Source organism: Amblyraja radiata, chromosome 8 (genome assembly GCF_010909765.2).
Source record: "Amblyraja radiata isolate CabotCenter1 chromosome 8, sAmbRad1.1.pri, whole genome shotgun sequence".
Classification (NCBI taxonomy): Eukaryota; Metazoa; Chordata; class Chondrichthyes; order Rajiformes; family Rajidae; genus Amblyraja; species Amblyraja radiata.
In genome coordinates, this window is record NC_045963.1 from 43156858 (window position 1) to 43183856 (window position 26999).

The 26999-nt window shown below is 43.2% G+C and overlaps 1 protein-coding gene across 4 annotated transcripts in view; it reads left to right on the forward strand.

The window, feature by feature from the left end:
• map3k4 (mitogen-activated protein kinase kinase kinase 4) overlaps positions 1 to 26999 on the forward strand; it is a 168012-nt gene that overhangs the window by 55930 nt on the left and 85083 nt on the right. For 3 of the 4 annotated variants that reach the window (XM_033025715.1, XM_033025714.1, XM_033025716.1), the window contains exon 3: positions 12456 to 13828. In XM_033025715.1, the coding sequence (XP_032881606.1) occupies positions 12456 to 13828 (1373 nt within the window). Of the gene's footprint in view, positions 1 to 12455; positions 13829 to 18490; positions 18609 to 26999 lie in introns of those variants that run through there. The other variant, XM_033025717.1, reaches the window with a different exon arrangement.

Sequence of the window (26999 nt, forward strand, 5' to 3'; positions counted from 1 at the left end):
TTCAGCGTATGATCAACCTGTGCCAATAAATCCTGGACCATGGTAAAATATATGCTTAACCATGCACACTACAGATTGATGCAAGCATGTTTTCTGTGAAGGACCGAAAATTATCATGACATGGCCATAGCATGGGTCGTTATTGCTATTGGTACATAAACACTCTCGCTTCCCACATACTTTATCCACAACAAAATATGCAGGTTGCAAGGAAATTTCTAATGGCATTTTATGATAATAGCTGTTAAAACCGAATAGACCCATCTCACAGGTTAAACATTACACTAACTGACAAGAGGTGGCCTAAGGACATAACTGCAGCAAATGTTCTTTTGGCAATATGTTTAAAGGTGTCAAAACGCCACATTACCAGACATTCAGATTAGATGTATGTGTTGTGAACGGCAAAGAAGATACCCAGTTTGTACGCACAAGATTTAAAAAAAATTATTGATAAACGAATTCCATCATTCCCACTTCAGAATTAACATTAAAATTTCAACTGAAATATCTCCTGACCAAATTCGTGACTGTAGAAATAAAACCTGGATAAATCCACGTATAGTTGTGAATGTTGTTCATTAAATAACTACAGTACTGATACTCCATACTAAGAGCATTGATTTGCCGTTAAAATGAATTCTGTAATAACGTGTCAACGGTAGCAGTGACAATCAAACACTGCGGTTTTAATGTTTCACGTGTTCACACTTTAATTAATCCATCTTTATGTATTAAAACAAATAATAAAATTGGGAATTAAAACACATTTCATTGCATTCCATTATCAAACATAGTCAATGTTCGCTCTGAAGATATTTCCAGCGCAGTGGGGTCGGGGTGCTGGGTGAATCAGTGCGGGATGGATAGATGACGGGGGGGGGGGGGGAAGGAGGGTTGAGAAGGCAATCGGTGCGGAATGGATGGATTGAGGAAGGGGAATTAGTGCGTGTTGGTTGGAGTAGGTAAAATTGTGAGGGGATGCCAGTGGGGTTGAATGGGGGGATCCGTACAGGATGGATGGGGTGGATCAGTGCAGGATGAATGGGGGGTTCAGTGCAAGATGAATGGGGGGATCAGTACAGGATGAATGGGGAGAGGCAGGAGAATCAATGCGAGATGGATAGGGTGATCTGTGCAGGATGAATAGATGTGGGGGGGTAGATCGGGAGGGGAGCACAGGGGATGTCAGTGAGGACTGAATAGAGGCGGGAATGGGGATCAGTGCGGGATGGAGAAGAAGGGTCCCAGGATAAGGGGGGTGGAAGGGGGCGTACAAGAGATATAGAGATAGAGGGGGGAAGGGGAAGGGGCAGAGGAGGTGGGGAGGAATGAAGGTCAGCACTCCTCGGGGCATCATCGCCCCGCTGCCTTGGCCGTCCCTGTCCACCGCCAAGTGCCGCTGCCAAAGTGGGAGGCAATTAGGATCTCCTCCGCCAGCCAACAGGAAGGTGCAGGGCCGAGCGTTGCAGGTGCTTCTGATGGCGGAAAGAGGCCTCCCCCTCCCTCCCTCCCTCCCTCCCTCCCTCCCTCCCTCCCTCCCTCCCTCCCTCCCTCCCTCCCTCCCTCCCTCCCTCCCTCCCCCCCTCCCGTCCTCCCTCTGCCGTCCCTTCCTTCCTTCCGCCCTGTCCTCCTTCCCTTCTCCCTCCCTCCCTCCCTCCCTCCCTCCCTCCCTCCCTCCCTCCCTCCTCCCTCCCTCCCTCCCTGTTAACCACGGAGTGCAGATCCCCCATTGCCAGGTGGACATCAGCCTGGGGTGGGATGTAGACCGCAGTCAGGATGATGGGGGTGAATTCCCTCGGTAGTTAGAAGGGACGGCACTTCACGGCCAGGTGTTCCAGGTGGGGAGAGCAGATGTTGGATAGGACCGCCACGTTTGAGCACCACACAGAGTTGACCATGAGGCAGACGCCCCCTCCTCTCCCTTTCCCAGATGCCAGTGTACGTTCCATGCGATGGATGGAGAAACCTTCAAGCTGGACCGCTGAGTCTGGGGAGCTGGGGGTGAGCCATGTCTCTGTGAAACAGAACACAGAGCATTCCCTCAGCTCCCTTTGGTAAAGCAGCCTTGCCCTTAAGCTGCAGCTACAAGCTCTTGTTCTTCGGCTGCGGGAAGCATGTGTCCCCCCCCCCCCCCATATCGTCCTATGAAAGTTTCCCAATCCTCTGGCTTCCGGCTACTCTTTGCTGTGTTATACATCTTGTAGCTGCAGCATTTGTGCATATGGTATAATAACAAGATTTAAATACATCGGTCAAGTGCATGGATTGGAAGGTTTGGAGGGATATGAGCCAAATGTGGGCATGATGGACTAGTGAATGATGGGGCATGCTGGTCAACATGGACAAGTTGGGCCGAAGAGCCTGTTTTCATGCTGTATGACTCTGTCATGTTGTTAGCCCTATTTTTTATTCCAACACCTTTATGTACAAACAAAAGGCAGGTCATAGAAACATAGAAAATAGGTGCAGGAGGAGGCCATTTGGCCCTTAGAGCCAGCACCGCCATTCATTGTGATCAAGGCTGATCTTCCCCTATCAATAACCCGTGCCTGCCTTCTCCCATATCCATTGACTCCACTAGCCCCTAGCATGATTGACAGGAACAGAAACAGAAACCTGGGCCATTTGGTCTCTGGTTCAGTTGCCGTCTCTCTTGTGTGACTGTTGACCTAGATGGAAGAGTGCTTAGCACAAACAAATGCTCACGTATTAAGCTGGGGGGCGCTGTTCTGTGCATGGCTGCCAAGCCAGCAGCTGTCTGTCTCTTCATCTTTTTATTTTAATTTTAGTTAGTTAAAGTGTTTTGTTTGGAGGTCTAGACTTTTTTATGTGGGGGGTGGGAGGGGGGAAGGGGGAAACTACTTTTCAGGGTCCCTACCTGGTCGGAGAGGCAGCTTTTCTCTGGGCTGCAGCTTCGACCCATCCTCGCGGCCTACCAGCGGGCCTGGAGCGGCGTTTCCTGTCGGGGACCGCCCAGAACCTCGGCTTCGGCGGCGGCACAGTGCTGGAGTGCTATCGCGGAGCGGAGCGGGCAATGCCTTGCCCGGGTCGCCGCGCTGGAGCTCCGGTGAGCTGAAGTTCGCTGAGGAAAACATTGTGGAGCGACCAGCTGCGGGCGGCGGTGCTGACTTTAAACCGGGAGCCTGGGATCTCTCAGCGAGATCACCAGTTGTGGAGCTCAAACCGGCGCGGCCTTGTTGGCTTCGGAAGCCGCGGCCTCCAGTACGGAAGCGGCCGTTCCAGGTGTCCCAAGCCGCTGAGAGGACTCTCCCGACGCCGGAGCAACATCACCCGGCGAGAACGGCCTGGAACATCGGGCCTCCGTAGAGGCAACTGTGGAGGCCTCAATAGGCCCGACTATGGGTGAACTGGGGTTGGGGACTGGACTTTGTGCCTTCCCTCATAATGGGAACCATTGTGGGGGGATGTTCTTTATGTTTAAAACTCTTATTAATGTTATGTCTGTATTCCTTCTTTATGTGCTGCAAAATGGCAAGAAGCATTTCACTTCACTACACCTAGGTGTATGTGAATGTGACCAATAAAATACTCTAACTCCCATCAATTTCAAAGGCAAAACGTATTTGTACCACCACGGATTGAAATGATTGATTGAAAAATACGGCATGGAATCAGCCCTTCAGCCTATGGAGTCCATGCCGTCCATCGGTCATCCGTTCATGCTAGTTCCACACTTTTGCATCAACTCCCTATGCACGAGGGACAATTTTACAAACACTAATTAACTTACAAACCCGCACGTCTTTGGAGTGTGAGAGGGAACGGGCACACCCAGAAAAAATCCATGCAGTCATGGGGAGAATGTAAAAACTCTGTATAGACAGCACCTGTAGTCGGGATCGTGCCCGGGTCTCTGGTGCTGTAAGGCAGCAACTCTACTGCTGTGCCACTGTGCTGCCCCTAAAATAATTTTTAAAATAAATTAAAAAAAATTTTAACTCAAAAGTTTGGCTTGAAGAATGACTTTCAATAGATTGCACCAAGGTAGCTACTCTGCTACTTATGAAACCCTGAGCCAGAATCACGTTGTTTATAAATATTTTAGCACCAGGTTTCCCATGAACATAAACGGGTGAGAGGCGATGCTGATGGGCCTATGGATTGGGAAATAGCAGGTACAGATTCAATAACATCTTTCAAATATAAGTGAATAAACATTTTATCACAAACAAAAGGTAGCAGGGCTACAGTGAAAGAGTAGGGAAATGGCACCGATTGCTTTGTGCTTTCCAAAGCACAGTGCAGATGTAATGGCCTAGGTTTGGGATGGTTCTGTGACGTATTTCCACAAAGGTCTGACATATTTTCATTGCCGATCACTGGCGTAAATGATTTGCAGAGTTCTACACTGGCCTGCATTGATGAGCTAAGCAAAGGAATAAAGTGCAGACTGCCTGATATTATTCTTACTCTGGCTCCCTTTTGTAGAAGCATGATTAGCAAATTAACTTTTAGAAGGTCATTTTCATTTGATTGAAATAAACTATGTACATTGGGCTAGGTATTTGGTCAAAGGTTGGTCTAGGAAATTGGGTACTTGGGTTATTTTTGGGTGAGCCAGTGCCGTGTTTAGAGTCACGGAGATAAGCACAGAAACGGGCTTTTCAGCCCACTGAGATTGTGCTGGCCATCAATCACACATTTGCATAATCCTACATTCTCAGTATTTACTCCCCAGATTTGCCCTCAGATGTAAACACCATGGGAAATTTACAATTATCAACCTGCATAATTTGGGATGTAGGAGGAAACTGGAGCACCCAGAGCAAACTGACAGGGTCACCGAGAGAACATGCAAACTCCATGCTGATAGAACCAGAGATTGGCATTGAACCTGGGTCTCTGGCACTAAGAGGCAGTGGCTTTATTAGCTATGCTGTTGAGCTGCTGGTTTGTCTCTGACTGGTCACTAAAGATAGACACAAAAAGCTGGAGGAACGCAGCGGGACAGGCAGCATCTCTGGTCACTGAAGAAGTTGTTCTCTGCCCTCTCTGTCAAAGTGGTCCTACATTCAATTAATTCACAAACACACAGTCCTTGCAGCCAGTGTGTTTCTGTTAAACTTTGTAAAGGAACACCCTGGACTTAATTTTTTTTTACTTCAATTATCTGTAACCTAAAACCAAATTACAAAATAATCTGGTCTTTGTCCTGTGAATGGTTGTCTGTGAAAACTTGAATTGGCTGTGGATGGACAGAGGGCTCAGTTAAAACTTTCTTGGCCCTTTAACATTTAAAATGTAGCACAGTGAATGGTGGGATTTGTCCTCTGGTTGCTCCAATGCATCTTTGTAACAGTTGAGCAGATCTGTTGGTCACAGTACAACAGCAATAGTAATCCCATTCTTAAGTGCCAATTAAGACATGACATTTATTTGTATTCATGGCACAGTTCGGTTAGTAAACCCAATAACTTTCCACTGATGCATCCTGGAGTTGTGAATAGCAACACAGAAACACCCATTCAAAAAATGTTATGTTGCAGAAATGTTGTTGCATCTTCCTGAGGTTCAACTTTACATCAAAGTGCATGGCACACCACACATCTACACGTCATTCTTCAGCTTTTGCAGCTTTGGGATAATTGGATTTGTGATGGAGACTTGTTTAAAAAGGGAATGCATTTCATTTTCTTCTTAAATTACCATTCATTTTACCACTAAGTCAATCGTTTAATGTTTGAGTTGGGTGTTAAATTGAGCAGACTCTTTCGGCTGGATTGAGCACATTTATCAATGATACAGTTAAACAGAACTTGCACGACACCAACTGCTAATTTTGCATCTGAACGCAAACCCATGAAAGGATGTAGTTTAGAATGTGCAAGGCGACTTCCGGTTGGCGCCACGATGTGAGTGGAATCGCGCCATTACAGCTCCGAAAAAAACTGAATTTAAAACGGGGGTAAAAGGGTCAAACAAACGCACTTACCACAGGAGATCGATTGTGAACGGCTCCGGCAGCGTTTAAAAGGTGCGTGACGTCATCAGGCGCGCGATTTTAAGAAGAAATTATGACCCAGCGCTCCCCCACCCCCACCGCTGGAAAAAAAGCTACGAGAAGGGAAACTGGCCTCAGCTCGAGTGCAACTGCTGCTTCTCAAGAAGATGTCTCACAGAGGAAAGCTGAAATGGAGGAACTTAAGACTACCATTCTAGGTGAGATAAAGAAGCAGAGGAAGGAGTATATGGAGGAGATAAAGAAGCAGAGGAAGGAGTATATGGAGGAGATAAAAAGTTTAAAAGCGGATATGCTGGTGTCTCACGAGAAAAATAAAGAAGATAAAGAAGACTTAATAAAACAAGTTATAACGACGGTAAAAAGTATGATGGATGAGTGGAAGGAAAAGGCTAATGCCGAGTTACAAACTCAAATTGAGGATGTAAAGGAAATAGCTGCTGGGATGGAAAGAAAGCTGGATGACAAGATAGATCCTACTATAATTTCGCTAGACCAACAAGGCGAAGCAATTAAAGAGCTAACTAAAATTGCTGAAGTGAATACTAAGGAGACCGAAAAACTCCGTGCCGAGAACAAACGCCTCTTAGAATTATTACATAAAACAAACGAGAAATGTATCGATCTGGAGGGACGCCAACGCCGTAAAAATTTGCGTATAGTTGGTCTGAGCGAAGGTCGTGAGGGGAGTCAAGATCCTCGAAAATTTGTTGCAAAACTTTTAATGGATATTTTGAATTTGGATCATGAACCCCTGTTGAGCCGTGCACATAGGGCTCTAAGACGGGCCCCTGGGATAGGTTCATCGCCCAGACAAATGATTGTAAAAGTGGCCTTTGACCATGTCTTCGAAGAAATGATGAAGATAATAATAAAAAAGAGAAACCTGAAATACGAGGGAGACAACATCAGTATTTTTAGAGACTTCCCAGCAGAAGTGGCCAAGAAAAGAGCTCTATTTAAAGAAACAAAAGGTATCCTGAGGAATGTACAGAATACTAAGAATCTGAGATATGGCTTGATGTACCCAGCAATACTGAGAGTAACTTATGATGACAAGGAATATCGTTTCGTTAAGCATACTGAAGCATTGAAATTCGCCCGAGGCATACAGCAGAAGCCAGAAGATGAAGAGAGAGAAGATGCGGAGGAAGAACCCGAGGGAGAAGGAGAGGACTGAACTTTTATCATCGACCTGTGGTTATGAAATACTCACTTAGAAGGAAGTGGAATAATGGGCATTTAGTAGTAGTTCTGTATTAATTATTAGAAAATATTTAATTATTCCATGATAATAGTATTACATATTATAGTATTAAATACAATTGATATTAGTAATTAGCAAATAGTAATATGAATAATAGAAATAATTACTAAGTACTAAGTATATAAAGTTAGTACCCCACCCCAATATATATAGCATTTGAGATAGGAGCTGGTATAATCAACATCTTTTTTTTATTAAAAAAACGGAAGTCTTTAGATTAATGGCCACGTTAGTGTGGCTTTCACCTTCACATACTACACACTATACAAGTGTAGTTTCTTTTTTTTCTGAGCACCCTATTAACACCCTTTACTTTTTTTTTATTATTGATATTTCTTATTGTTTTTGTTTTTTATTGATCTTATATTATATATTATTTGAATGTAGATGTGAAGGATATTGTGTATTTAGTTTAAGAAGACATAGATGTGGATTAAGGTGGAAAGAAATTCTCATTGGATTGATGTCCGGGTGCAACGGGGAGCTGGGTGAGTCAAGAAGGCTACTCCAAAAAAAGCCGCCCTAATAGTAAAATGCATGATATAAAGGTGAAGACTGGGGGTGATGGAGTAACCTTCTGCAGTTGGAATGTAAAAGGAATTAATGAACCAATTAAAAGGGGAAAGGTATTAGCTCAGTTGAACAGATTGAAGACAGATGTCATTTTCCTTCAAGAGACTCATCTTAAAAAAGATGCTCAACATAGATTAACAGCTAAATGGATTTCTAAGGTGTATCATTCTACATTTATTCATAAATCTAGAGGAGTTGCAATAATTATTCGCAAAGGTATACCTTTCATACAAAGTTCTATTATAGAGGATAAAGAAGGCAGATATGTAATAATTACAGGGGAATTATATTCAAAAAAGGTAATTTTAATGAATATATATGCCCCTAATTTTGATAATCCATTATTTTTTAAGAAAATATTTAATAATATTCCTATATCCACTCAACACAATTTAATAATTGGAGGTGATTTAAATTGTACTTTAGATAATTATCTAGATAGATCATCCGCAAAAAGGAAAGCTGCCTCGAAATCAAGTAAATTCATAAATGCTTTTATCAATACATCTAATATTAAAGACATCTGGAGGTTAGATAACCCATCCGGACGAGAATATTCTTTTTTCTCGCCCGTACATGGAACCTATTCGAGGATAGATTATTTTTTAATAGATTCTAAATTACTTCCTTTTACGTATGATGCAAAATATCATAATATTATCATCTCGGATCATGCGCCATTAACATTTAAGATAAAATTAAAAGATATATCTAATAAAACTACTACCTGGAGATTTAACCCTCAGATATTAAAGGACAATGACTGTTGTAAATATGTGATGGATCAGATTAAATTATTTTTTGAAACTAATGATAATCCTGAAACTTCTCCATCACTATTTTGGGACACATTTAAGGCATTCATGCGTGGCGCAATAATATCCGCACAAGCACATCTCAATAAAGAAAATCGAAAAATAGAACAAAATTTAGAAAATGAGATAAAACGTCTAGATAATGAAAATATAAAACAGCCTTCCAAAGAGTTAAGTAATAAAATTGCATCAGTAAAATATAGATTAAATAAAATATATTCTAATCAAGTGATTAAACTTTTTCAACAAACTAAGCAAGTGTATTTTGAATTTGGAGATAAGCCACAAAAATTACTAGCACGACAGCTTAGAAAATTAGAAGATGAGAAGATGATACACGGAATTAGATCTGAGTATGGAAATATATTAATTACTCCAAAAGATATTAATGATAGATTTTTACAATATTATAAAAATCTTTATTCGTCAAAACTAACAGGACAAACAGATAGTATGGAAATATTTTTACAAGAATGTCAAATCAATAGCTTAGATCAGGAAGGTAGAGAATTGTTAAATGCTGAAATAACAGTAAAAGATATTATAGAATCAATTAGTTCGCTTAAGAACGGAAAAGCAGCGGGCCCAGATGGCCTGAGTGCAGAATTTTATAAAAAATTTCAAGATCTGATTTCCCCAAGATTACAAATAATGTATAGATATGCATATGACCAAGGAAAATTACCAGAATCTTTAAATGAATCCACAATTACACTCATCCCTAAAGTAGATAAGGATTTGGAAGATCCTGGATCATATAGAGCGATTGCCCTTTTAAATACAGACCAAAAAATATTAACTAAGGTCTTATCTAGGAGATTAAGTTTAGTGATCTCTAAATTAATACATTATGATCAAACAGGTTTTATCCCAAAACGTTACTCATCCCATAATCTCAGACGTTTGTTTAATATTATATATTCAAAAAGAATACGAGATACGGAACTAGCGGTTATATCACTAGATGCAGAAAAAGCGTTTGATCAGGTGGAATGGATGTATTTATTTAATATAATGGAAAAGTTTCAATTGGGGGATAGATTTTGTAAATGGGTAAGAATTTTATACTCGAATCCTATGGCAAGAATTTTGACTAACCAAATTTTATCAGCCAAATTCAAACTCTCTAGGGGATGCAGACAGGGATGTCCGTTATCACCCTTATTGTTCGCATTGGTGATAGAACCATTGGCGGAAAAAATTAGATCTGAACCTGAAATATATGGCTATAATACTGATACAACAATTAATAAAATTTCTTTATATGCAGATGATGTTTTGATTTATATTACAAAACCGGAAATTAGTATTCCCAACCTGCTAAACATTATAACTAAGTTTGGTGCATTTTCTGGGTATAGGATTAATTGGGATAAAAGCGAGATTATGCCAATAACAGGAATAAATCTTAATACATTACAACAATACCCATTAAAAGTAGTTACAGACAAACTTAAATATTTAGGGATTAACGTAACTAAAACTCATAACTCATTAATAAAATCCAACTATCCTCAACTATTAGATAAACTTAGAAAAAATATTTTATATTGGAAAACACTGCCTATATCCATGATTGGTAGAATAAGTGCCATAAAGATGGTATTTCTACCGCAGTTGTTATATTTGTTTCAGGCTATTCCTTTTTTTCTTCCGAAAACTTTTTTAAAAAAATTGATAATATTGTCAATAGCTTTATTTGGGATTATAAAAATCACAGAATAAATAAAAAACATCTATGCAAAGCTAAGATAAATGGAGGATTAGCACTTCCAAACTTTTTATATTATTTTTGGGCTGTTCAGATTAAGAATATGAATTTCTGGTGGGTAAATATGGATCATGAACCGACATGGTTAAATATAGAAAAGGAGGACTGTCTACCTTTCAATGTAGGTTCGATAATTTTTGCACCAACGGAAGTACAAAAAAAATATTATAAAGACAACCTAATAATATATAATAATAGACGTATTTGGAAACAAATAGTTAAGACTCTACACTTGGATAATCTCTCATTTAGATTACCAATTATGAATAATCCATCGTTTAAACCTGCTATATTAGATGGGGGGTTTAAACAATGGGATGATTTAGGAATTACAAGGATAGAACATCTGTATAGAAAAGGAAAATTTCTTTTATTCCAGGAGTTACAAGATATTTATGGATTGTCTCCACAACATTTGTTTAGGTATTTACAAATTAGAGATTATATTAAATCCAATACACAAGATTATAAAAATAAAGAAGCAGGATTGTTAGATGAACTGTTTAATTTATATCCAAATACAGAAAAATTAATAGCCTATATATATAACATCATTTTGGATAAGGAGAATCCAATAACGGAAGTATATCGTCAAGCATGGGAAAATGAAATGGGATTGGCTATAACAAAAGAAAACTGGGAAGAAAGTCTACAACGAATACACCGGTGTTCATTAAACGCCAGACATATACTGATACAATTTAAAGTATTATATAGGTTACATTATTCGAAAACTAAATTAAATAGTATTTTTCCGAATCTCTCCGCTATTTGTGATAAGTGCAAGAAAGCAGAGGCAAATTTAATACATAGTTTCGTTACATGTCCTAAATTGAATTATTACTGGACAGAAATCTTTAAAGTTATTTCTGAAGTCATCAAAGTTAAATTGGACCCTAACCCAAAGCTAATAATATTTGGAATTCCGGATTTACATCTATCACTTACAGTAAATCAAAGAAATTTCTTTGATTACTGTTTAATAATTGGAAAAAAAATCATATTGAAATTTTGGAAGGGAACATTATCCCCCACAACCAAAATGTGGGCAACAGAGATGATGGAGACGTTACATCTGGAAAGAATTAGATTTGTCCTATTGGACAAGTATAATTCTTTTGAACAGATATGGTCTCCATATATACAGTATTTAGAGAAGTAGCTGTTCTTGGCAACACAGCTCGACGTGCACCCTGCGGGATTTGGTGAGAATAATTCATTTTTATATTGGAATTACATATATGTCTTTATTGATACTATCACTTGTAGTAGTGTTATTAATAATACATATTGTGGTTACTAAAAATGTTTTTTTTTTTTTTTTTTTTTTTTTTTTTTTTCGTTTCTCTTTTCTTTCTTATATATAATCAAATTATTATTTAATCACTCTCTTAATGATTTATTCTTTCTCTATTCTTTCTCTATCATTATTTCTAAAAAAACAGTAGATAAGTATTACTAGTGTTTTACTTAATGCAAATTGAATTAATTTGATATAAAGTTGTTTGAAGCATTGTAATTGATTACCTTTAATAAAAAAATATATTAAAAAAAGAATGTGCAAGGCATTTAAAGCCCATTTTCAAAGCTGTCCCTGACAGATCTGTTTTCAGTAGGGCAATTGGCTTTAGGCATGACATGCTGGGTGCGGGACAAACCTGCACATCTTTGTAGGATGTAGTAGGAAACCGGAGAAACTCCACATGGTCGTAGGGAGAATGTGCAAAATCCACACAGACAGCACCTAAGGTCAGGATCATTCCCGGGCCTCTGACGCTGTGAGGTAGCAGCTGTACAAACTGACAATGTGCCGCTTTAAGCTTTTTTTGATTGAATATTGCCGTTCCACATTACTGCTTGAATTGTGTGTGTTTTAGACCATCCCTTGTACTATTGTTCATTCACAATCTCCTAATGGAAAATGGAACTGGTGTTGCAGCTTTTTGTAAAAGGAATTTTTATTTTTCCAAGCGGGATTTTTATCTGCTTTTCAAATGGAATGAAGAGAGATTTTTCAATAACTTTATTTCTTTCCTTAAATTTCAGAAAAGGTAACCGTACCAAAGCAACCAACACCCAAAGACAAGACCATTGAAAATGTGGCAGGTTTCAGTGAGAAACAAGAAAGGAAGCTGCGATCCAATATGCGAACGACGGAAAGAGACCACAAGAAAACCGTGCAATGTGCATTCATGCTGGATCCCATCTCTGGGTCGTCTGCAAAGAATTCAATTCCTAACAAGCCTTACCTGTGCCTCAGTTGCAGCAACCCCAACCCTCCTGTTGCCATGCCCCTCAGTAGACCCACACGACAGACTTCCCGTACGGACTGCCCGGCCGACCGACTGAAGTTCTTTGAAACTTTGCGATTACTACTTAAGCTTACCTCTATATCCAAACGGAAGGAGAAAGAGCAGAGAGGACAGGAAAATACCTCATATGAGTGGGGGAACAGAACAAATGAACTTATCTGGCTGGAGCTGCAAGCTTGGCATGCGAGTCGTAGCATAAGTGACCAAGATGTTTACCTGTACACAGCGCGCCAGGCCGTCCCTGATATTATTAATGATATATTGAACTTTAAAGTAAATTATGGAAGCCTTGGGGTTTGTAAAGCTGGTAGTGATGCTGATGCTGCTGGAGTGGATGATATTTTTGAGCAGAAGACCGACTGTATTAGGACTTCAGGAACGCACGCCTTTGGTTGCAGTGACTATCAGGAACACCTCCAGTGTCAGAGGATAGCATTTGAGCAGGTGAAAAGTATTATGGAGCTGCTAGAGTCTGTGGAAGCACTTTACCCATCATTGCAAGCCCTCCAGAAGGACTATGAGAGGTATGCTGCAAAAGATTTTCAGAGCAGAGTGCAGGCGCTCTGCTTATGGCTTAACATTACCAAGGACCTGAACCAGAAATTGAATTTGATGAGAACTGTTTTGGGCATTGAGAAATTACCAAACATTGGCTGGCCAGTGTTTGAAATCCCATCTCCACGTCCTTCCGGATCAAGTGATCCAGACGAGGAAGGAGATGAGAGCAATAATTACTTACAGGCTTGTCCCTTGGAAAATGAAGAGCAGGAAGATGAAGACACTGGGTCTGGAGATGACAGAGAGCACGGTTCTCACAGGCACAAAGAAGGGGTACATGTTCACTTTCATCCTTTGGAGTTTTTCCCAAAGAAATTTGAGAGATCTGCATCCGAAGATGAAACGTCGTTGACGGGAAACCTGCCCTCTGAGTGCCCACCTGAAGCGGGTTTCAACAGGAATTGTCAGATGTCTATTTACAGGCCTTTTGTTGATAAAGCTCTGAAACAAATGGGACTGAGGAAACTTATAATGAGGCTTCACAAATTAATGGATGGGTCTCTGCAAAGGGCCCGAGTAGCACTGGAGAAAGATGTTAGTACACTGGAGGTAAGAACTCTGCTGAGCAGCGGTGCCACTTGTGACAATATTCACAAATTCACCAGGACATTCAGTGATACTTTATTGTCACACGTATCTAAGTACAGTGAAATGCTTTGTTTTGCATACAACTCGGTAAAATCATACAACAGACCTCACCTCGGCAGCACACAAGTGTCGCCACGTTTCTGGTTCTGACAAAGTTCACAGTACAGTTGTATCTTCCCTCCCTATCTTCTGCTTGCCACCGCATGTGGCGGCAGCCTCCGCCGCACCACGTTTCCCCATCGTTCTCGGTGGCCATTGTTTGGTCCTTTTGTTATCGCTCGATTTCTGCCTTTGAACATTCACCTTTTTATAAAATACTTTTTCTTGGCACTGTAATCAGGTCACACTGGCCGCTGGACAAGAGTTATTATTTTGACTTAATGACCTTTCAACAGACCTGGAAATATTTGGGAGTTTAACAAAATTTTATGCAAGTGCAGAGTCTGTGCGAGAAAGGGACAGGGTAAAGATTGAGAGATGAGGAAAGACCAAAGGCAGCAAGGTGGTGCAGTTCTTTGAGCTGCTGTCTCATAGCGGCAGAGACCGAGATCCGATCCTGACCTTTGTGTGGAGTTTGCACGTTCTCCCTGTGACCAAATGGCTTTCCCCCGGGTACTCCTATTTCCTCTCGCATCGCAAAATCGTTAGAGTTTGTGGCTTAATTTGCCCCGTGTGTAGGGAGGTGATGCGAAAGTGTGATAACATAGAACTAGTGTGAATGGTGGTTGATGGTCGGCCAAATGGCCGATGGGCCAAATGGCCTGTTTCCATGATGTATATTTAAACCTAAACAAATGGGATCTTGGAGATAGTGTGACCACCTTTTCCAGATGATAAAGTGGGATCTAGAAACATAGTAAATTGGTGCAGGAATAAGCCATTCGGCCCTATAAGCCATTCAATATGATGATTGTTGATCATCCAAAATCAAAACATAATAATTGAGTGGCAAATGACAATAGTGCTACCTTCCCAATATTTAACTGAAGGAAATAATGGGTTATCAGGGCTGTATGTTGTGACAGACAGCCTGACACCTTGCCTGTCATTTTAATATTACACTTATCCCATCCCCCTGGATATTCCGGATTAATAAATTAAGGTTTTGTCAACTGATTACAAATCGGGCTAATTACACATCAATAACATTAGCCAACTCCGAAACATGAAGCGCTGAGCATTGAGATCCAGACATCACGGACAACTGGCCTCAGTTCCCCGCTCACATCTGGCAGTGTTCTCCGTCTGAACCAGGGGCCGCTGAGCGTTTTTGAAAGTGGGGAAGCTGAGCGATCACTGATCACTGTCCTTGTGGGTACCCGGTGAGGGAGTGGAGCAACTGAGTAGGGAGAGAGGGTGTGGAAGTAGGGTGCCCCCCCCCCCCCCCTCCCCAGGGTAGGATCTTTTTGAAATTTGATGTATTAAAATCATGTTTTAGTGCATTGTAGAAGTATGATTTCAATGTTTTTTGTATGAAGTATTTTTAAGAGGTAACTTTTTAAGGGGTAACTTTTTCCACACAAAGGGTGATGGGTGTATGGAACAAGCTGCCAGAAGAGGTACTTGAGGCAGGGACCATCCCAACATTTAAGAAACAGTTCGACTGATACATGGATAGGACAGGTTTGGAGGTATGGACCAAAAACAGATAGCGTAGCTGGGACATGTTGGTGGGTGTGGGCAAGTTGCGCTGAAGGGCCTGTTTTCACACTGTATCACTCTATGACTACATTATACCTCCACCATGCATGAATGCTTCAAAATCAAGTGATCGAGTTTTATTGCCATATACTCAAGCATAGAAATATAGAAAATAGGTGCAGCAATAGGCCATCGGCCCATCGAGCCTGCACTGCCATTCAATATGATCATGACTATTTATCTAAAATCAGTACCTCTTTCCTGTTTTTTCCCCATATCCCTTGATTTCTTGATTTAGTCCCAAAAAATAAATGTAACTCTCTCAGTTACAGTAAGTGAAAATCTAGCAGGCAAGCAGGATGCTTTCTCCAACCATCCCCATTTGAAGTCCACTACCTTCCACCGTTTCTACCCAGTGCTTGGTACTTACTTCCAGCAGCCACTGGTTGTCTTCCAGGATGCACCGAGCCGCAGCCTGATCCATGCCGGTCACCTGGGCGAATTTGGCACAGAGACTCTCATGGCAGCGGCGCAAGGCTTACGACGCCTCTGATGGCCCTGGACTCATGCACTGAGGCTGCTCAATGGCTAGAGCTGCAGTGAGCGACTCGCCAGCCCCGCTGCCTGTCCGGATCTGTCCCCACCGCTGCTTCTGCTTCCAACACCCGTGGCCCATGCAGTTGATATGAGTTTTGAAATTTTCGTTGATCACAGAATTTCTCACGACAGAGCGTGAGAAATTTGTGATCAGCGTGAGAATTTGGCGAAATGCGTGATTCTCACTCTCAATGCATGGGAGTTGGCAGCCCAGCCCTCTTTATCCCCCTCTCCCCCTCTCTCTCTCTCTCCCCCTCTCTCTCTCTCCCCCTCTCTCTCTCCCCCCCTCTCTCTCTTCCCCCTCTCTCTCCCCCTCTCTCTCTCTCTCTCTCTCTCTCTCTCTCTCTCTCTCTCTCTCTCTCTCTCTCTCTCTCTCTCCCCCTCTCTCTCTTCTCTCTCTGTCCCCCTCTCACTCTCCCCCCTCTCTTCCACTCTCTCCTCTCACCCCCTTCTCTCTCTCCCCCTCTATCTCTCCCCTCCCCCTCTCTCTCCCCTCTTTCTCTCCCTCTCTCTCCTCTCACCCCCCTCTCTCCCCTGTCTCCCCCCCTCTCTCTCCTCTCTTCCCCTCCCTCTGTCCCCCCCTCTCCCCTCTTCCTCTCTCTCTCTTCCCCCTCTCTTCCTCCCACCTCACTCTCCCCCCTCTCTCTCATCCCCTCTCTCCTCTCTCTCTCCCCCTCCCCTCTCCCCCTCTCTCCTCTCTCTCCCTCTCTCTCCCCTAACTCTCTCTCCCCTCTCTTTCCTCTAACTCTCTCTCCCCCTCCCTCTCTCTCCCCCTCTCTTTCTTCTCTCTCTCCCTCTCTCTCCTCTCCCCCCTCTCTTCTCCCCTCTCCTTCTCTCTCACCTCCTCTCTCTCTTTATCCCTCCCTTTCTATCTCACCCTCTATCTCCCTCTCTTGCTCTCTCTCCACACTCTCTCCATTCTCTCTCTCTCCCACCTCACTCTCACCCTTGTTCTCTCTCCCCTTTCTCTTTCTCCTATCTCTATCTCCTCTTTCTCTTTGCCCCACCTCTCTCTCTCGTTCCCCCGTTTCTCTCTTCCCCCTCCCCCTTTTCCCCACCTCTCCCTCTTCCCCCTCTTTTACTACCCCTCTCTCTTCCCCCTCTCTCTACCATTCTCTCCTACCCTCTCTCTCCACCCCTCTCTCCCCCTCTCTCTTCCCTCCTTCTTCCCTCTCTTCCTCTTTTCCTCTCTCTTCCCCCTCTCTCTCTCCTCTCTCACCACCCCTCACTCTCCCCCCCTCACTCTTCCCCTCTCTCTCCTCTCTCTCCCCCTCTCCCTATCCCTCTCCCCTACATCTCCCCTTCCCTCCTCTCTCCTCCCTCTTCTCTCTCCCCATTCTCTCCCCCTCTGTCTCTCCCCTCTCTCTCCCCTCACCCCCTCTCTCTCTCCCGCCCCTGTCTCCTTCCTCTCTCTCTCCCCGCCTCCCTTTGAGAGTCTCTGTCCCCTCGGTGGGCCCAGCCCACCCCGCAAACACTCGCCAGCCCCGCAAACACTCGCCAGCCCCGCAAACACTCGCCCTCCCGGCTCCCGGCATCTGTCCCTGCCACTGGTTCTGCTTCCATCCCTCCCTCAGCCCAGGTTCTCCAACACCCGCGGCCCATGCAGTTTATCTGAGTTTTTAAATTTTTGTTGATCACAGAATTTCTCACGACAGAGCGTGAGAAATTTGTGATCGGCGTGAGAACGTGAGAGAGTGAGAATTTGTTCAAATGCGTGATTCTCATGCTCAAAGCGTGAGAGTTGGCAGCCCTGCCACGCACACACACACACCCGCCCACACACACCCACCCACACACTCACACTCACACCCACATAATCACATTCTCACATACACCCACCCACTCACACACTCTCCCACACTTACTTACTTACACACACACACACACACACACACACACACACACACACACACACACACACACACACACACACACACACACACACACACTTACTTACACACACACACACACACACACACACACACACACACACACACACACCCACAGACACTCACTCACTCCTACCCACCCGCACTCATACACCCATCTACACCGACACACATCCACACCCAGAGCCGTCACCTCACCAGAGTCCCAGGCTCAGCTCCAGGCCCACAATCTCCACGATGCAGACAGCACGTGGTCTAGCTTTGCTGTGTCCTAGTGCTCCCCCCCCCCCCCCAACATGTTAAGAGATTGCTTTGGGCTGGATAAAATCTTGTGGCGGGTTGGATGTGGCCCGCGGGCCATGGCTTGGAGACCCCTGATCTAACTGGATCAAGGGTCTATAATAAGAGAAGAGAAAGGTTTATCTGGGCTAGTGGAGAATATTGTGCTCAAGATTCCAGCATCTGCTGTTCCTTTTGTCTCCAAAACAAAAATTAGTGATGCTCAAAGCCAGACTGGTTGCGTTTGAAGGTTGGAAGAGATTATATATGAGGGATTAAGCTGTGGAAGAATTGACACTCAAGGACCTGGACTTGGGACCAACCTGCACTGTATGGTGAGCATGTGTGATGAGTGATTAGGACTTGGTGCAAGTTAGAATGCAGATGGTCGAGCTATGAAAGAGCTTATGAACAGCAGGTGCTTGGTGGGATTTTGGCCAAGAGAGCAAAATGTATTGTTGATGCACGGGATAAACAGCTGAAGTGGAAATCCCAACAGGGAAGAGTGCCAAATGTATTGAGGTGGGCTTTCCGGGAAGTAGATTTTAAAAACAAAGTATGGGTGTCTGAAAATTGGTTTCAATGCAAATCTTTTTTTTTGTACGTGTTCTCAGAAAAGAGATAGTTAGAAAACTAATGTCACCTTTTTATTTAATGTGCAGAATTAGGAAATTTGAGAATTATTTTTACATAGAACTTTTCTGCAATCTGAAAGATGGTGAAAGTATTCTTTTGGTATCCTTTGTATGTCTTTTTGTATAGAGTGAAATTCACTATTCAGTAGTTTTACGTTTTTCACACAATGGGTGGTGGGTACATGGAATGAGTTGCCAGAGGAGATAGTTGTGGCAGGTACGATAATGACATTTACAAGACATTTGGAGAGGTACGTGGATAGGAAATGTTTAGTGGATATGAGCCAAATACGGAGCTGGGGCATCTTGGTCGGCATGGACAATTTGGGCGAAAAGCCTGTTTCTGTGCTGTGTGACTGACTCCACAACTTTTTTTAGAACGTTTTGACTTTCCTGCTAAACCTGTTTATCAGAATTGCCTTTTTAATCGTAATGAATGGGCAAGAGCAGAGAAAGAGGCACTTTGCTACCAATAGACAATAGGTGCAGGAGGAGGCCATTTGGCCCCTCGAGCCAGCACCGCCATTCAATGTGATCATGGCTAATCATCCACAATCAGGACCCCTTTTCTGCTTTCTCCCCATATCCCCTAACTCTGCTATCTTTAAGAGCCCTATCTAGCTCTCTCTTGAAAGTACCCAGAGAACTGGCCTCTACCGCCCTCTGAGGCAGAGAATTCCACAGACTCAACTCTCTGTGTGAAAAAGTGTTTCCTCATCTCTGTTCTAAATGGCTTACCCCTAAAGCCCCTGTCCCACTTACGTGTCCTTGGCACACTAATTGCGCAACCTCTTGGTCGTGTTGAGGCGCGACTTCATTCGCCCGCACAGCCGCCTGGAGCACGTGACGTCATTTGAAGATGGACACAAAACGCAGGAGTAACTCAGCGGGGACGGCAGCATCTCTTGAGAGAAGCAACGGGTGATTTTGTGCCGAGACTCTTCTTCAGTCTGAAAGAAGGGTCTTGACCCGAAACGATACGCATTGCTTCTCTCCAGAGATGCTGCCGGTCCCGCTGAGTTACTCCAGCATTTTGTGTCTATCTTCAACTTTCTTGGCACCGCTCTGGGAGTAGAAGTGGGGGTGGATCTGGATCCGCAATGGCCGTGAACCCCAGGCCGAGCTCGACGATCGTTTGCCTGCTTCTGCTGATGTTGAAGGTGAGATGTTGCGTCGCGCCAGGGTCTTAGGCCTGTCCCAATTTGGCCGTCAGTTACGCGACAGGCCATTGGCGCGCGAAGATTTAGTTAGCTACAAAAATTTCGGAGCCCCGCGCGATGTTGCGCACAACTACATACCCCTCCGCGCTTCTCAGTGGGACCGGCCCCGCGCGGCCACACGATGCCCATGCGCCTCTACGCGACGACTAGGTCGCGTAGTTTGCGTACCAAGGACACGTAAGTGGGACAGGCCCTTTATTCTTAAACTGTGGCCCCTGGTTCTGGGCTCGCCCAACATCGGGAACATGTTTCCCGCCTCTAGTGTGTCCAAACCCTTAATAATCTTATATGTTTCAATAAGATATCCTCTCATCCTTCTAAATTCCAGAGTATACAAGCTAGTTGTGTCTCTTGATGCCCTTGCTCAGTGCTGTAGCCACTTTGCCATTTCTTGCAGCAATTACCTAAAAATGTGAGTTAGGATGCATGTGGCCAAGCTGTGGATGAACATGTTTATATAAGGCCAACATGGGCCCTCTGAACAGCATATATTATTCATGGATTTGATAGAATCATACAACATGGAAGCGGGCTCTTTTGCTCAACTGGTCATAAGAGATAGGAGCAGAAGTAGGCCATTCAGCCCATTCAGTCCACTCTGCCATTCAATCTCAACCCCATTTGGGGCACACAATGGACAAATGTGGGCTGTGGGATAGGTGATAACGAGTATACAGACAGGAACACAACGGGGCGACAGTAAAACAAGTACGATGACTGAGGGAGGAGGGGAGGGACGGAGAGAGAGGGGATGCAAGGGTTAGTTAAAGTTAGAGAAATCAATGTTCTGGGTTGTAAGCTGCCCAAGCGAAATATGAGAGGTAATTGTGTACAGTATTCAAATGCTGCAAGTGTGTTTAATCATCACAGGAGTTATGTATAATCAGGTGAATACGGCAGCTGAGTGCAGTGTAAGATGTTTGAGTAACTGGGTAGGTCTCGGGAGTTTGTTTTATCCTCATTTTAATGTCTTTCTCCTGATTTTCCCTTCTAGTCATATGAAAGGCCGGGAGATCTCGTCATGCTTTTTTTCAATTAGTCGCTGAGCAGAAGTTCCTGTCTTGTCCCCAGTTGTTACTTTTATCCTGCACTGTGGTTTACTACATTTCACAACTCTTACATTCTTTGGTCTGTTTTCACTCCTAACTGACAATTAAACACTCTTGACACGAAGCTTCTACCAAACATAGACTGGGCGATCATTTCGCTGAACACCTTCGCTCAAACCGCCTGAACCTACCTGATCTGCCGGGTTCTCCTTCCCATTCCCATACCGACCTTTCTGTCCTAGGTCTCCTCCGTTGTCAGAGTGAGGCTAAACGTAAATGGGAACAGCATCTCATATTTCGCTTGGGCGGCTTCAGTAGTGTGAAAAGTGATTTCTATAACTTCAGGTAGCCCTGGCATTCCGTCTCTCTATCCCTCCCCCACCCAGGTCTCATTAGCCTCGTTTTCACATAACAAACAGCTAACAATGGCCTGTTTCCTTTATCATCGTTACATTTTTGCATATCTTTTATTCATTGTTCTTATCTCTCTACATTATCATAATCTATATCTCTCGTTGCACTTATCCCTAGCCAGTCTGAAGAAGGGTCTCGACTTGAAACGTCACCCATTCCTTCTCTCCAGAGATGCTGCCTGTCCTGCTGAGTTACTCCAGCTTTTTGTGTCTTTCTAGGGGATAGAGTCTTTGCAGGATGATACAGTGATGCAGGGTGGGAAGTGTAGTCTAGATAGCTGTGGATGTCAGTAGGTAGTAGACATCAGTCGATAGTCTATCTCCTGTGATGGGGACGGTGAGATCAAAAAAGGATAGTGCCCATACCTAGAAACAAGTTCAAGGAAGTTCTAATTTTAAAATTAAGTGAACAATTGCAATTTGTTGCATCAGTAATTTTTAAATGTTTGCACTTTTTCCTGGTCATTCTTTGAGATGTTTTTATAGGCGAGTTCGGTATTCCGACCGCGCATGCCCAGGTCATAGGTCACTGTAGATAAACATTAGATCGAACCGGGGATAGGGATAGATGGCAGGAGAGAGGAGGCAGGGACTGGGGAACGGGAGAGGGGCTTTTATTGGGCAGGTGTCTGCAGCAGAGTTTCGCTTCTTCTCCGCGCTGGCTGCTCCAGTCTCTCCTCCTGTCTCCCCCGCTCTCCCACTATCTGCCATCCCCGTTCTTCAGAGTAAATATATTTTTACACATAAATACATTTTACACGTATTTTTACACATAAATCATGGATAAAAATAAGAATTTACATACAGTTTATGCAGCCAGCGCTTCATTCGCATTTTCTTTATAGCGAGTGACCTTTGACAAATCCCATAATTCTTTGCTTTTATCGGAATACCAAACTCGCTTATTGCATGTGATGAGGAACGTAAGGAAATGCAAAAATCTTGAATTGCTGTAACTACAGACTTTAAATAGTGTGCTTGGTGGGCTTGTACAAATGACAAAATACAATAAAATCTTATTTCAAATGTGCTTTCTGGATTAAATTAAAGTGATGCCAATTTAAAAAATGTTTTTTCATCATTGTTGCCATATTTTAAATGCTTATTGGAATCTATCATTAAGATATTTCCAGACCAGAAACCAGCTACAGCAGATATCCCCTCCCCATGGCATGCATGTTCTGCATAAGCCTTCACTTTATGGCTATTAACTCTATAGACATAATCCTGCACTTCTCTTTGTAGACCCCCACTTTAATGTATCTCTGCTTTTATTCTCGGCTGCTTTCTATGGAAGAGCGTTTCACATCTTTTTATTTGTCTAAGGCCTTTTACATAGAACACAGAACAGTACGGTACATGAACAGGCCCTTCAGCCTGCAATGTTTGTGCTGAACATTATCTCATCTGCCTGCACATGATCCACATCCCTCTATTCCCTGCACTTCATGTGCCAATCTAAAAGCCTCTTAAACTCCACTATGGCATCTGCCTACACCACTACTGCTGGCAATGCTTTCCATGCCCCCACCACAATTAGGTGTAAAAGAACATGCCCTTCCACATCTCCGTTAATCCTTCCCCCATCTCACCTTAAAACTATGCCCTCAAGTGATGGACATTTCTACCCTGGGGAAAAAGGTTCTGACTATCTACCTTATCTGCATCTCTCATCATTTTATGTACTTCTATCAAGTCTCCCCTCAACCTCCAATGTTTCAGACAAAAGGTGGTGTGTTATTGCAGAATTTTCATTTGTATTGCGTTTCTGCTGCAAGTAAGTATGTCATTGTTTGGTTGTCAGTATTTATGATAATCAAACACTCTTGACTGGAATTTCATCAAGCCATACATGGAGATGTTAGGGTGGTCAAACTAAAATTTGGTCAAAGATGGTTTTAAGGAGTTTCTCAAAAGGAGGAGTGGGACGTTTAGGGGTAGGGAATACTTGGCTTTGGGCAGTTGAAGGCATGCCGCCTCAGAGGGATGATACAGGGAACTGCAGTTGCTGGATGAACTGGTTTAAAAGACTTTGGCAGGTACATGGATGGCAGAAGGTTTAGAGGAATATGGGCTTGGGGTACAGGTTACACCATGTGTTACAGAATTAGACACCATGTGTTACAGAATTGCATTACAGAGACCATTGTATCAATGGCGGAAAAGGGGGTTGAAGGTTAGAGAGTCTCTGACTCATAATGAGAGATTTGTATTTCCTGCAAATATAAAGGTCTTTTAGAAAGCAACAAGTTTATTTTTGATACTTCAAGCTAAAAATACTAAAGGCTGCATGTTACATTGTTTAAATAGAGTATCATTGCACATGTATCGATGGAAGCGATATAGATTGTCAATTTCATTGGCCACCCACGGTTAAGGTAATCTGATTACTGTGGGCAAACTTTTTTTTTTCTGCTTGTAAATTTTGAAAATAACTTTTATGTGGTTCATATGTTCCTGATAGAAATTACATTCAAACTAATCCGGCCCGCATAATACAAATGGTGATATCTTATTCACCAGTCGTGTTACATCCAGTTTGTGTTATGGAAAACGTACGCTATAGCAGTATCACTTGTAAAACCACAGAAGCAAGCACAATTCCTGCTTATTTGTTTCATAACTGTGTCAAAGTTCAGGTCTGTTGAACACGATATGCTACAGTGGAGGTTGGAAGTGTTCCAATCTCCAGAATTGGCATTATTTTGAGTGTTTAAAAAGTATCGGATTTGTGGGAAGAATGCCAGTATAATTTCCCAGAATGGAAGTGTCAAATAGAGGGCCTAGCTTTAAGGTGAGAAGGGCAAAGTTTAAAGATGATGTGTGAGACAAGTTTTTGTTTTACTCAGAGAATGGTGAGTGCCTGGAACGTGCTGCAGGGGGTGGGGGTGGAGGTAGACACTATAGTGGCGTTTATGAGACTTTTGGATAAATACATGGGAATGGAGGAAAATGGATTATGTCAAGATTTGGTCTTGGCACAGACAATGTGGTCTGAAGGACTTGTTCCGTCCGGAGTGCTGTACTGCTCTATCTTCTAATGTACATCATCTGAGATAAATTGGGTTGATTTATGTTCAGCACACCAAGCTGTTTATGGAAACCAAAAGCAATATCTTGAAGATAAACGCTGGCAGGATATAGCAACTTCCTGCAATCACTTTGCCAAGGATCATGATATTTCTATTTCAAAACTAGTGTTGAAGTTTGAGGTTTCACCGTGTCCATCTTTTTCCCAAGTTGCCGGACGACCGAGTTTCTACCCTGCTGCAGCTCTGAAAGGGGAACTGGTGTCTTTACTTTGCCATCTCGTATCTTCTTCTCAAGTTCTCTCTCCTCCTTGAACTGTTGACTATGCGTTTTTGTTGACTTCCCACGCTCACCAATGTTTTCAATACTTTCTCAGTGGATAATATTCCCTCTTGCCTTCAAATCTTTCATCGCCACCTTCCTCAAAAAAAAATTGTTGGCCTCTCCGTCCTTGCAAATTGCGGGTTCATTTCGAGCAATAACTCCATGGGCACTTAATCGGAGCAAATCTTGCATAGGACGATTCTGTTTGCCAGCTGTGGTAAAATGTGGGTAATCCAGTTATTCAAGTGCCCTGATTGTTCAGTATCCAGTCCACCCAGTTCCCATGCTCCCTTAAAACCTGCCGGCTTTTGTTTAAAAGTCACTAGGTGGACTGGACAAGTTATTATACTACTGAGAAACATCTTAAAAAATGTTTTGTGATATTAATAGGAGTCTTTAGTTTAGAGATACAGCGCAGAAATAAGCCCTTCGCCCCACTGAATCCACGCCGAGCAATGATCATATCGTACACTAACACTATCCAACACACTAGGGACAATTTTCGATTTTTACCAAAGCCAATTAACCTACAAACCAGTAAGTCTTTAGATTGTGGGTGGAAACCAGAGCACCCGGAGAAAACCCACGTGGTCACAGGGAGAACGTGCAAATCCGTACAGACAACACGAGCAGTCAGGATCAAACCCAAGTCTCTGGTACTGTAAGGCACCAACTCTACTGCTGTACCACCACGCTGAGTCGTAGATGCAAAGAGCATGCAAACAGGGCCTTTGGTCCAACTTGGCCATGCCGACCAAGATGCCCATCTGCACTAGTCCACAGCCTATACCCTATCTATTAATATTCAGTAGATCCCAAAATAGTCTGTTCTGAGGAAGGATCTCCGATCTGAAATGTTGACTGATTCTCCTCACAGATGCGGTCTGACCCTGCTGAATGTTTCCAGCACTTTTTGTTTTGTTTTGGATTAGATGTGCCAGAGCAGTTACTTCTTCTGCAGTATAGGTCTCCAGTTGGCATGTTGTCTGGTCCCAAGGCTCTTCCTGCATCCTGTGCTCTCAGCTGTTTCTTGATTTTATGTGGTGTGAATCAAGATAGGTTTCTGTGACAGTGGCGACCTCAAGAGGAAACTGATTTGATTAATTAATCTTGCTTGGTTAATCTGTGAACAGCTTTCCAACTTTAGGCACCAATCCTCCAAATGTTAGTGAAGAAGACTTTCTGAGGTTGACTGGGCTGCGCTTAATTAATTTTGCCTAGTCTGAATTTGGTGCGTCAGACTCATGCTAAAGATGAGCAGATTTGTAAGCTAAATGTGCAGGAAGGAACTGCAGATGCTGGTTTAAACCGAAGATAGACACAAAAACTGAAGTATCTCAGCGGGACAGGCAGCATAATTGGAGAGAAGGAATGGGTGACGTTTTGGGTCGAGGTTAATTGGCTTCTGTAAACTGTCCCTAGTACGTAGGATCGAACCAGTGTATGTTGTTGGTCGGCATGAACTTGGTGAGCTGAAGGGTCTGTTTCCACGCTGTATCTCTAACCTAAACTAAACAATCTGTCCATTCCCTCCACAGATGCTGCCTGATCCTAGTTACTCCAGCACTTGTGTATTGCTCAGGATTCCAGCATCTGTAATCTCTCATGTCTCACTTTTATTTACCTTTGTGCTGTCGAGGAGATGAAGCAACTCTGCTGATATCTGGGACAGTACTTAAAGATCAAACAATGCCAGGCATTACCAGTGATGGCTGCCCATACTTAGTCACTAATTTACTCTTATTTGATGTAGCTCTCAGTTTAAAGTAGCCAAGGGTTTCTCCGGGCGCAATTCCTAACTACAATTATGAATTATCAGTAAAAGGGCAGAAAGTGCTGGAGTAACTCAGCAGCTCAGGCAGTATCTCTGGAGAACATGGATAGATTATGTTTTGTGTTGGGACCCTTCTTCAGACTGATTGTGGGGGGGAGGGGTGGTGGGGGCAGGAGTAGCGATTAAGAAAGCTGGGAGAGAGGAGAGGCAGGTAGCAGGAAATATGTGGACACAGGCAAGTGGGATTTTTGATAGGCAATTGGTTGGAACAAAGGCCAGAG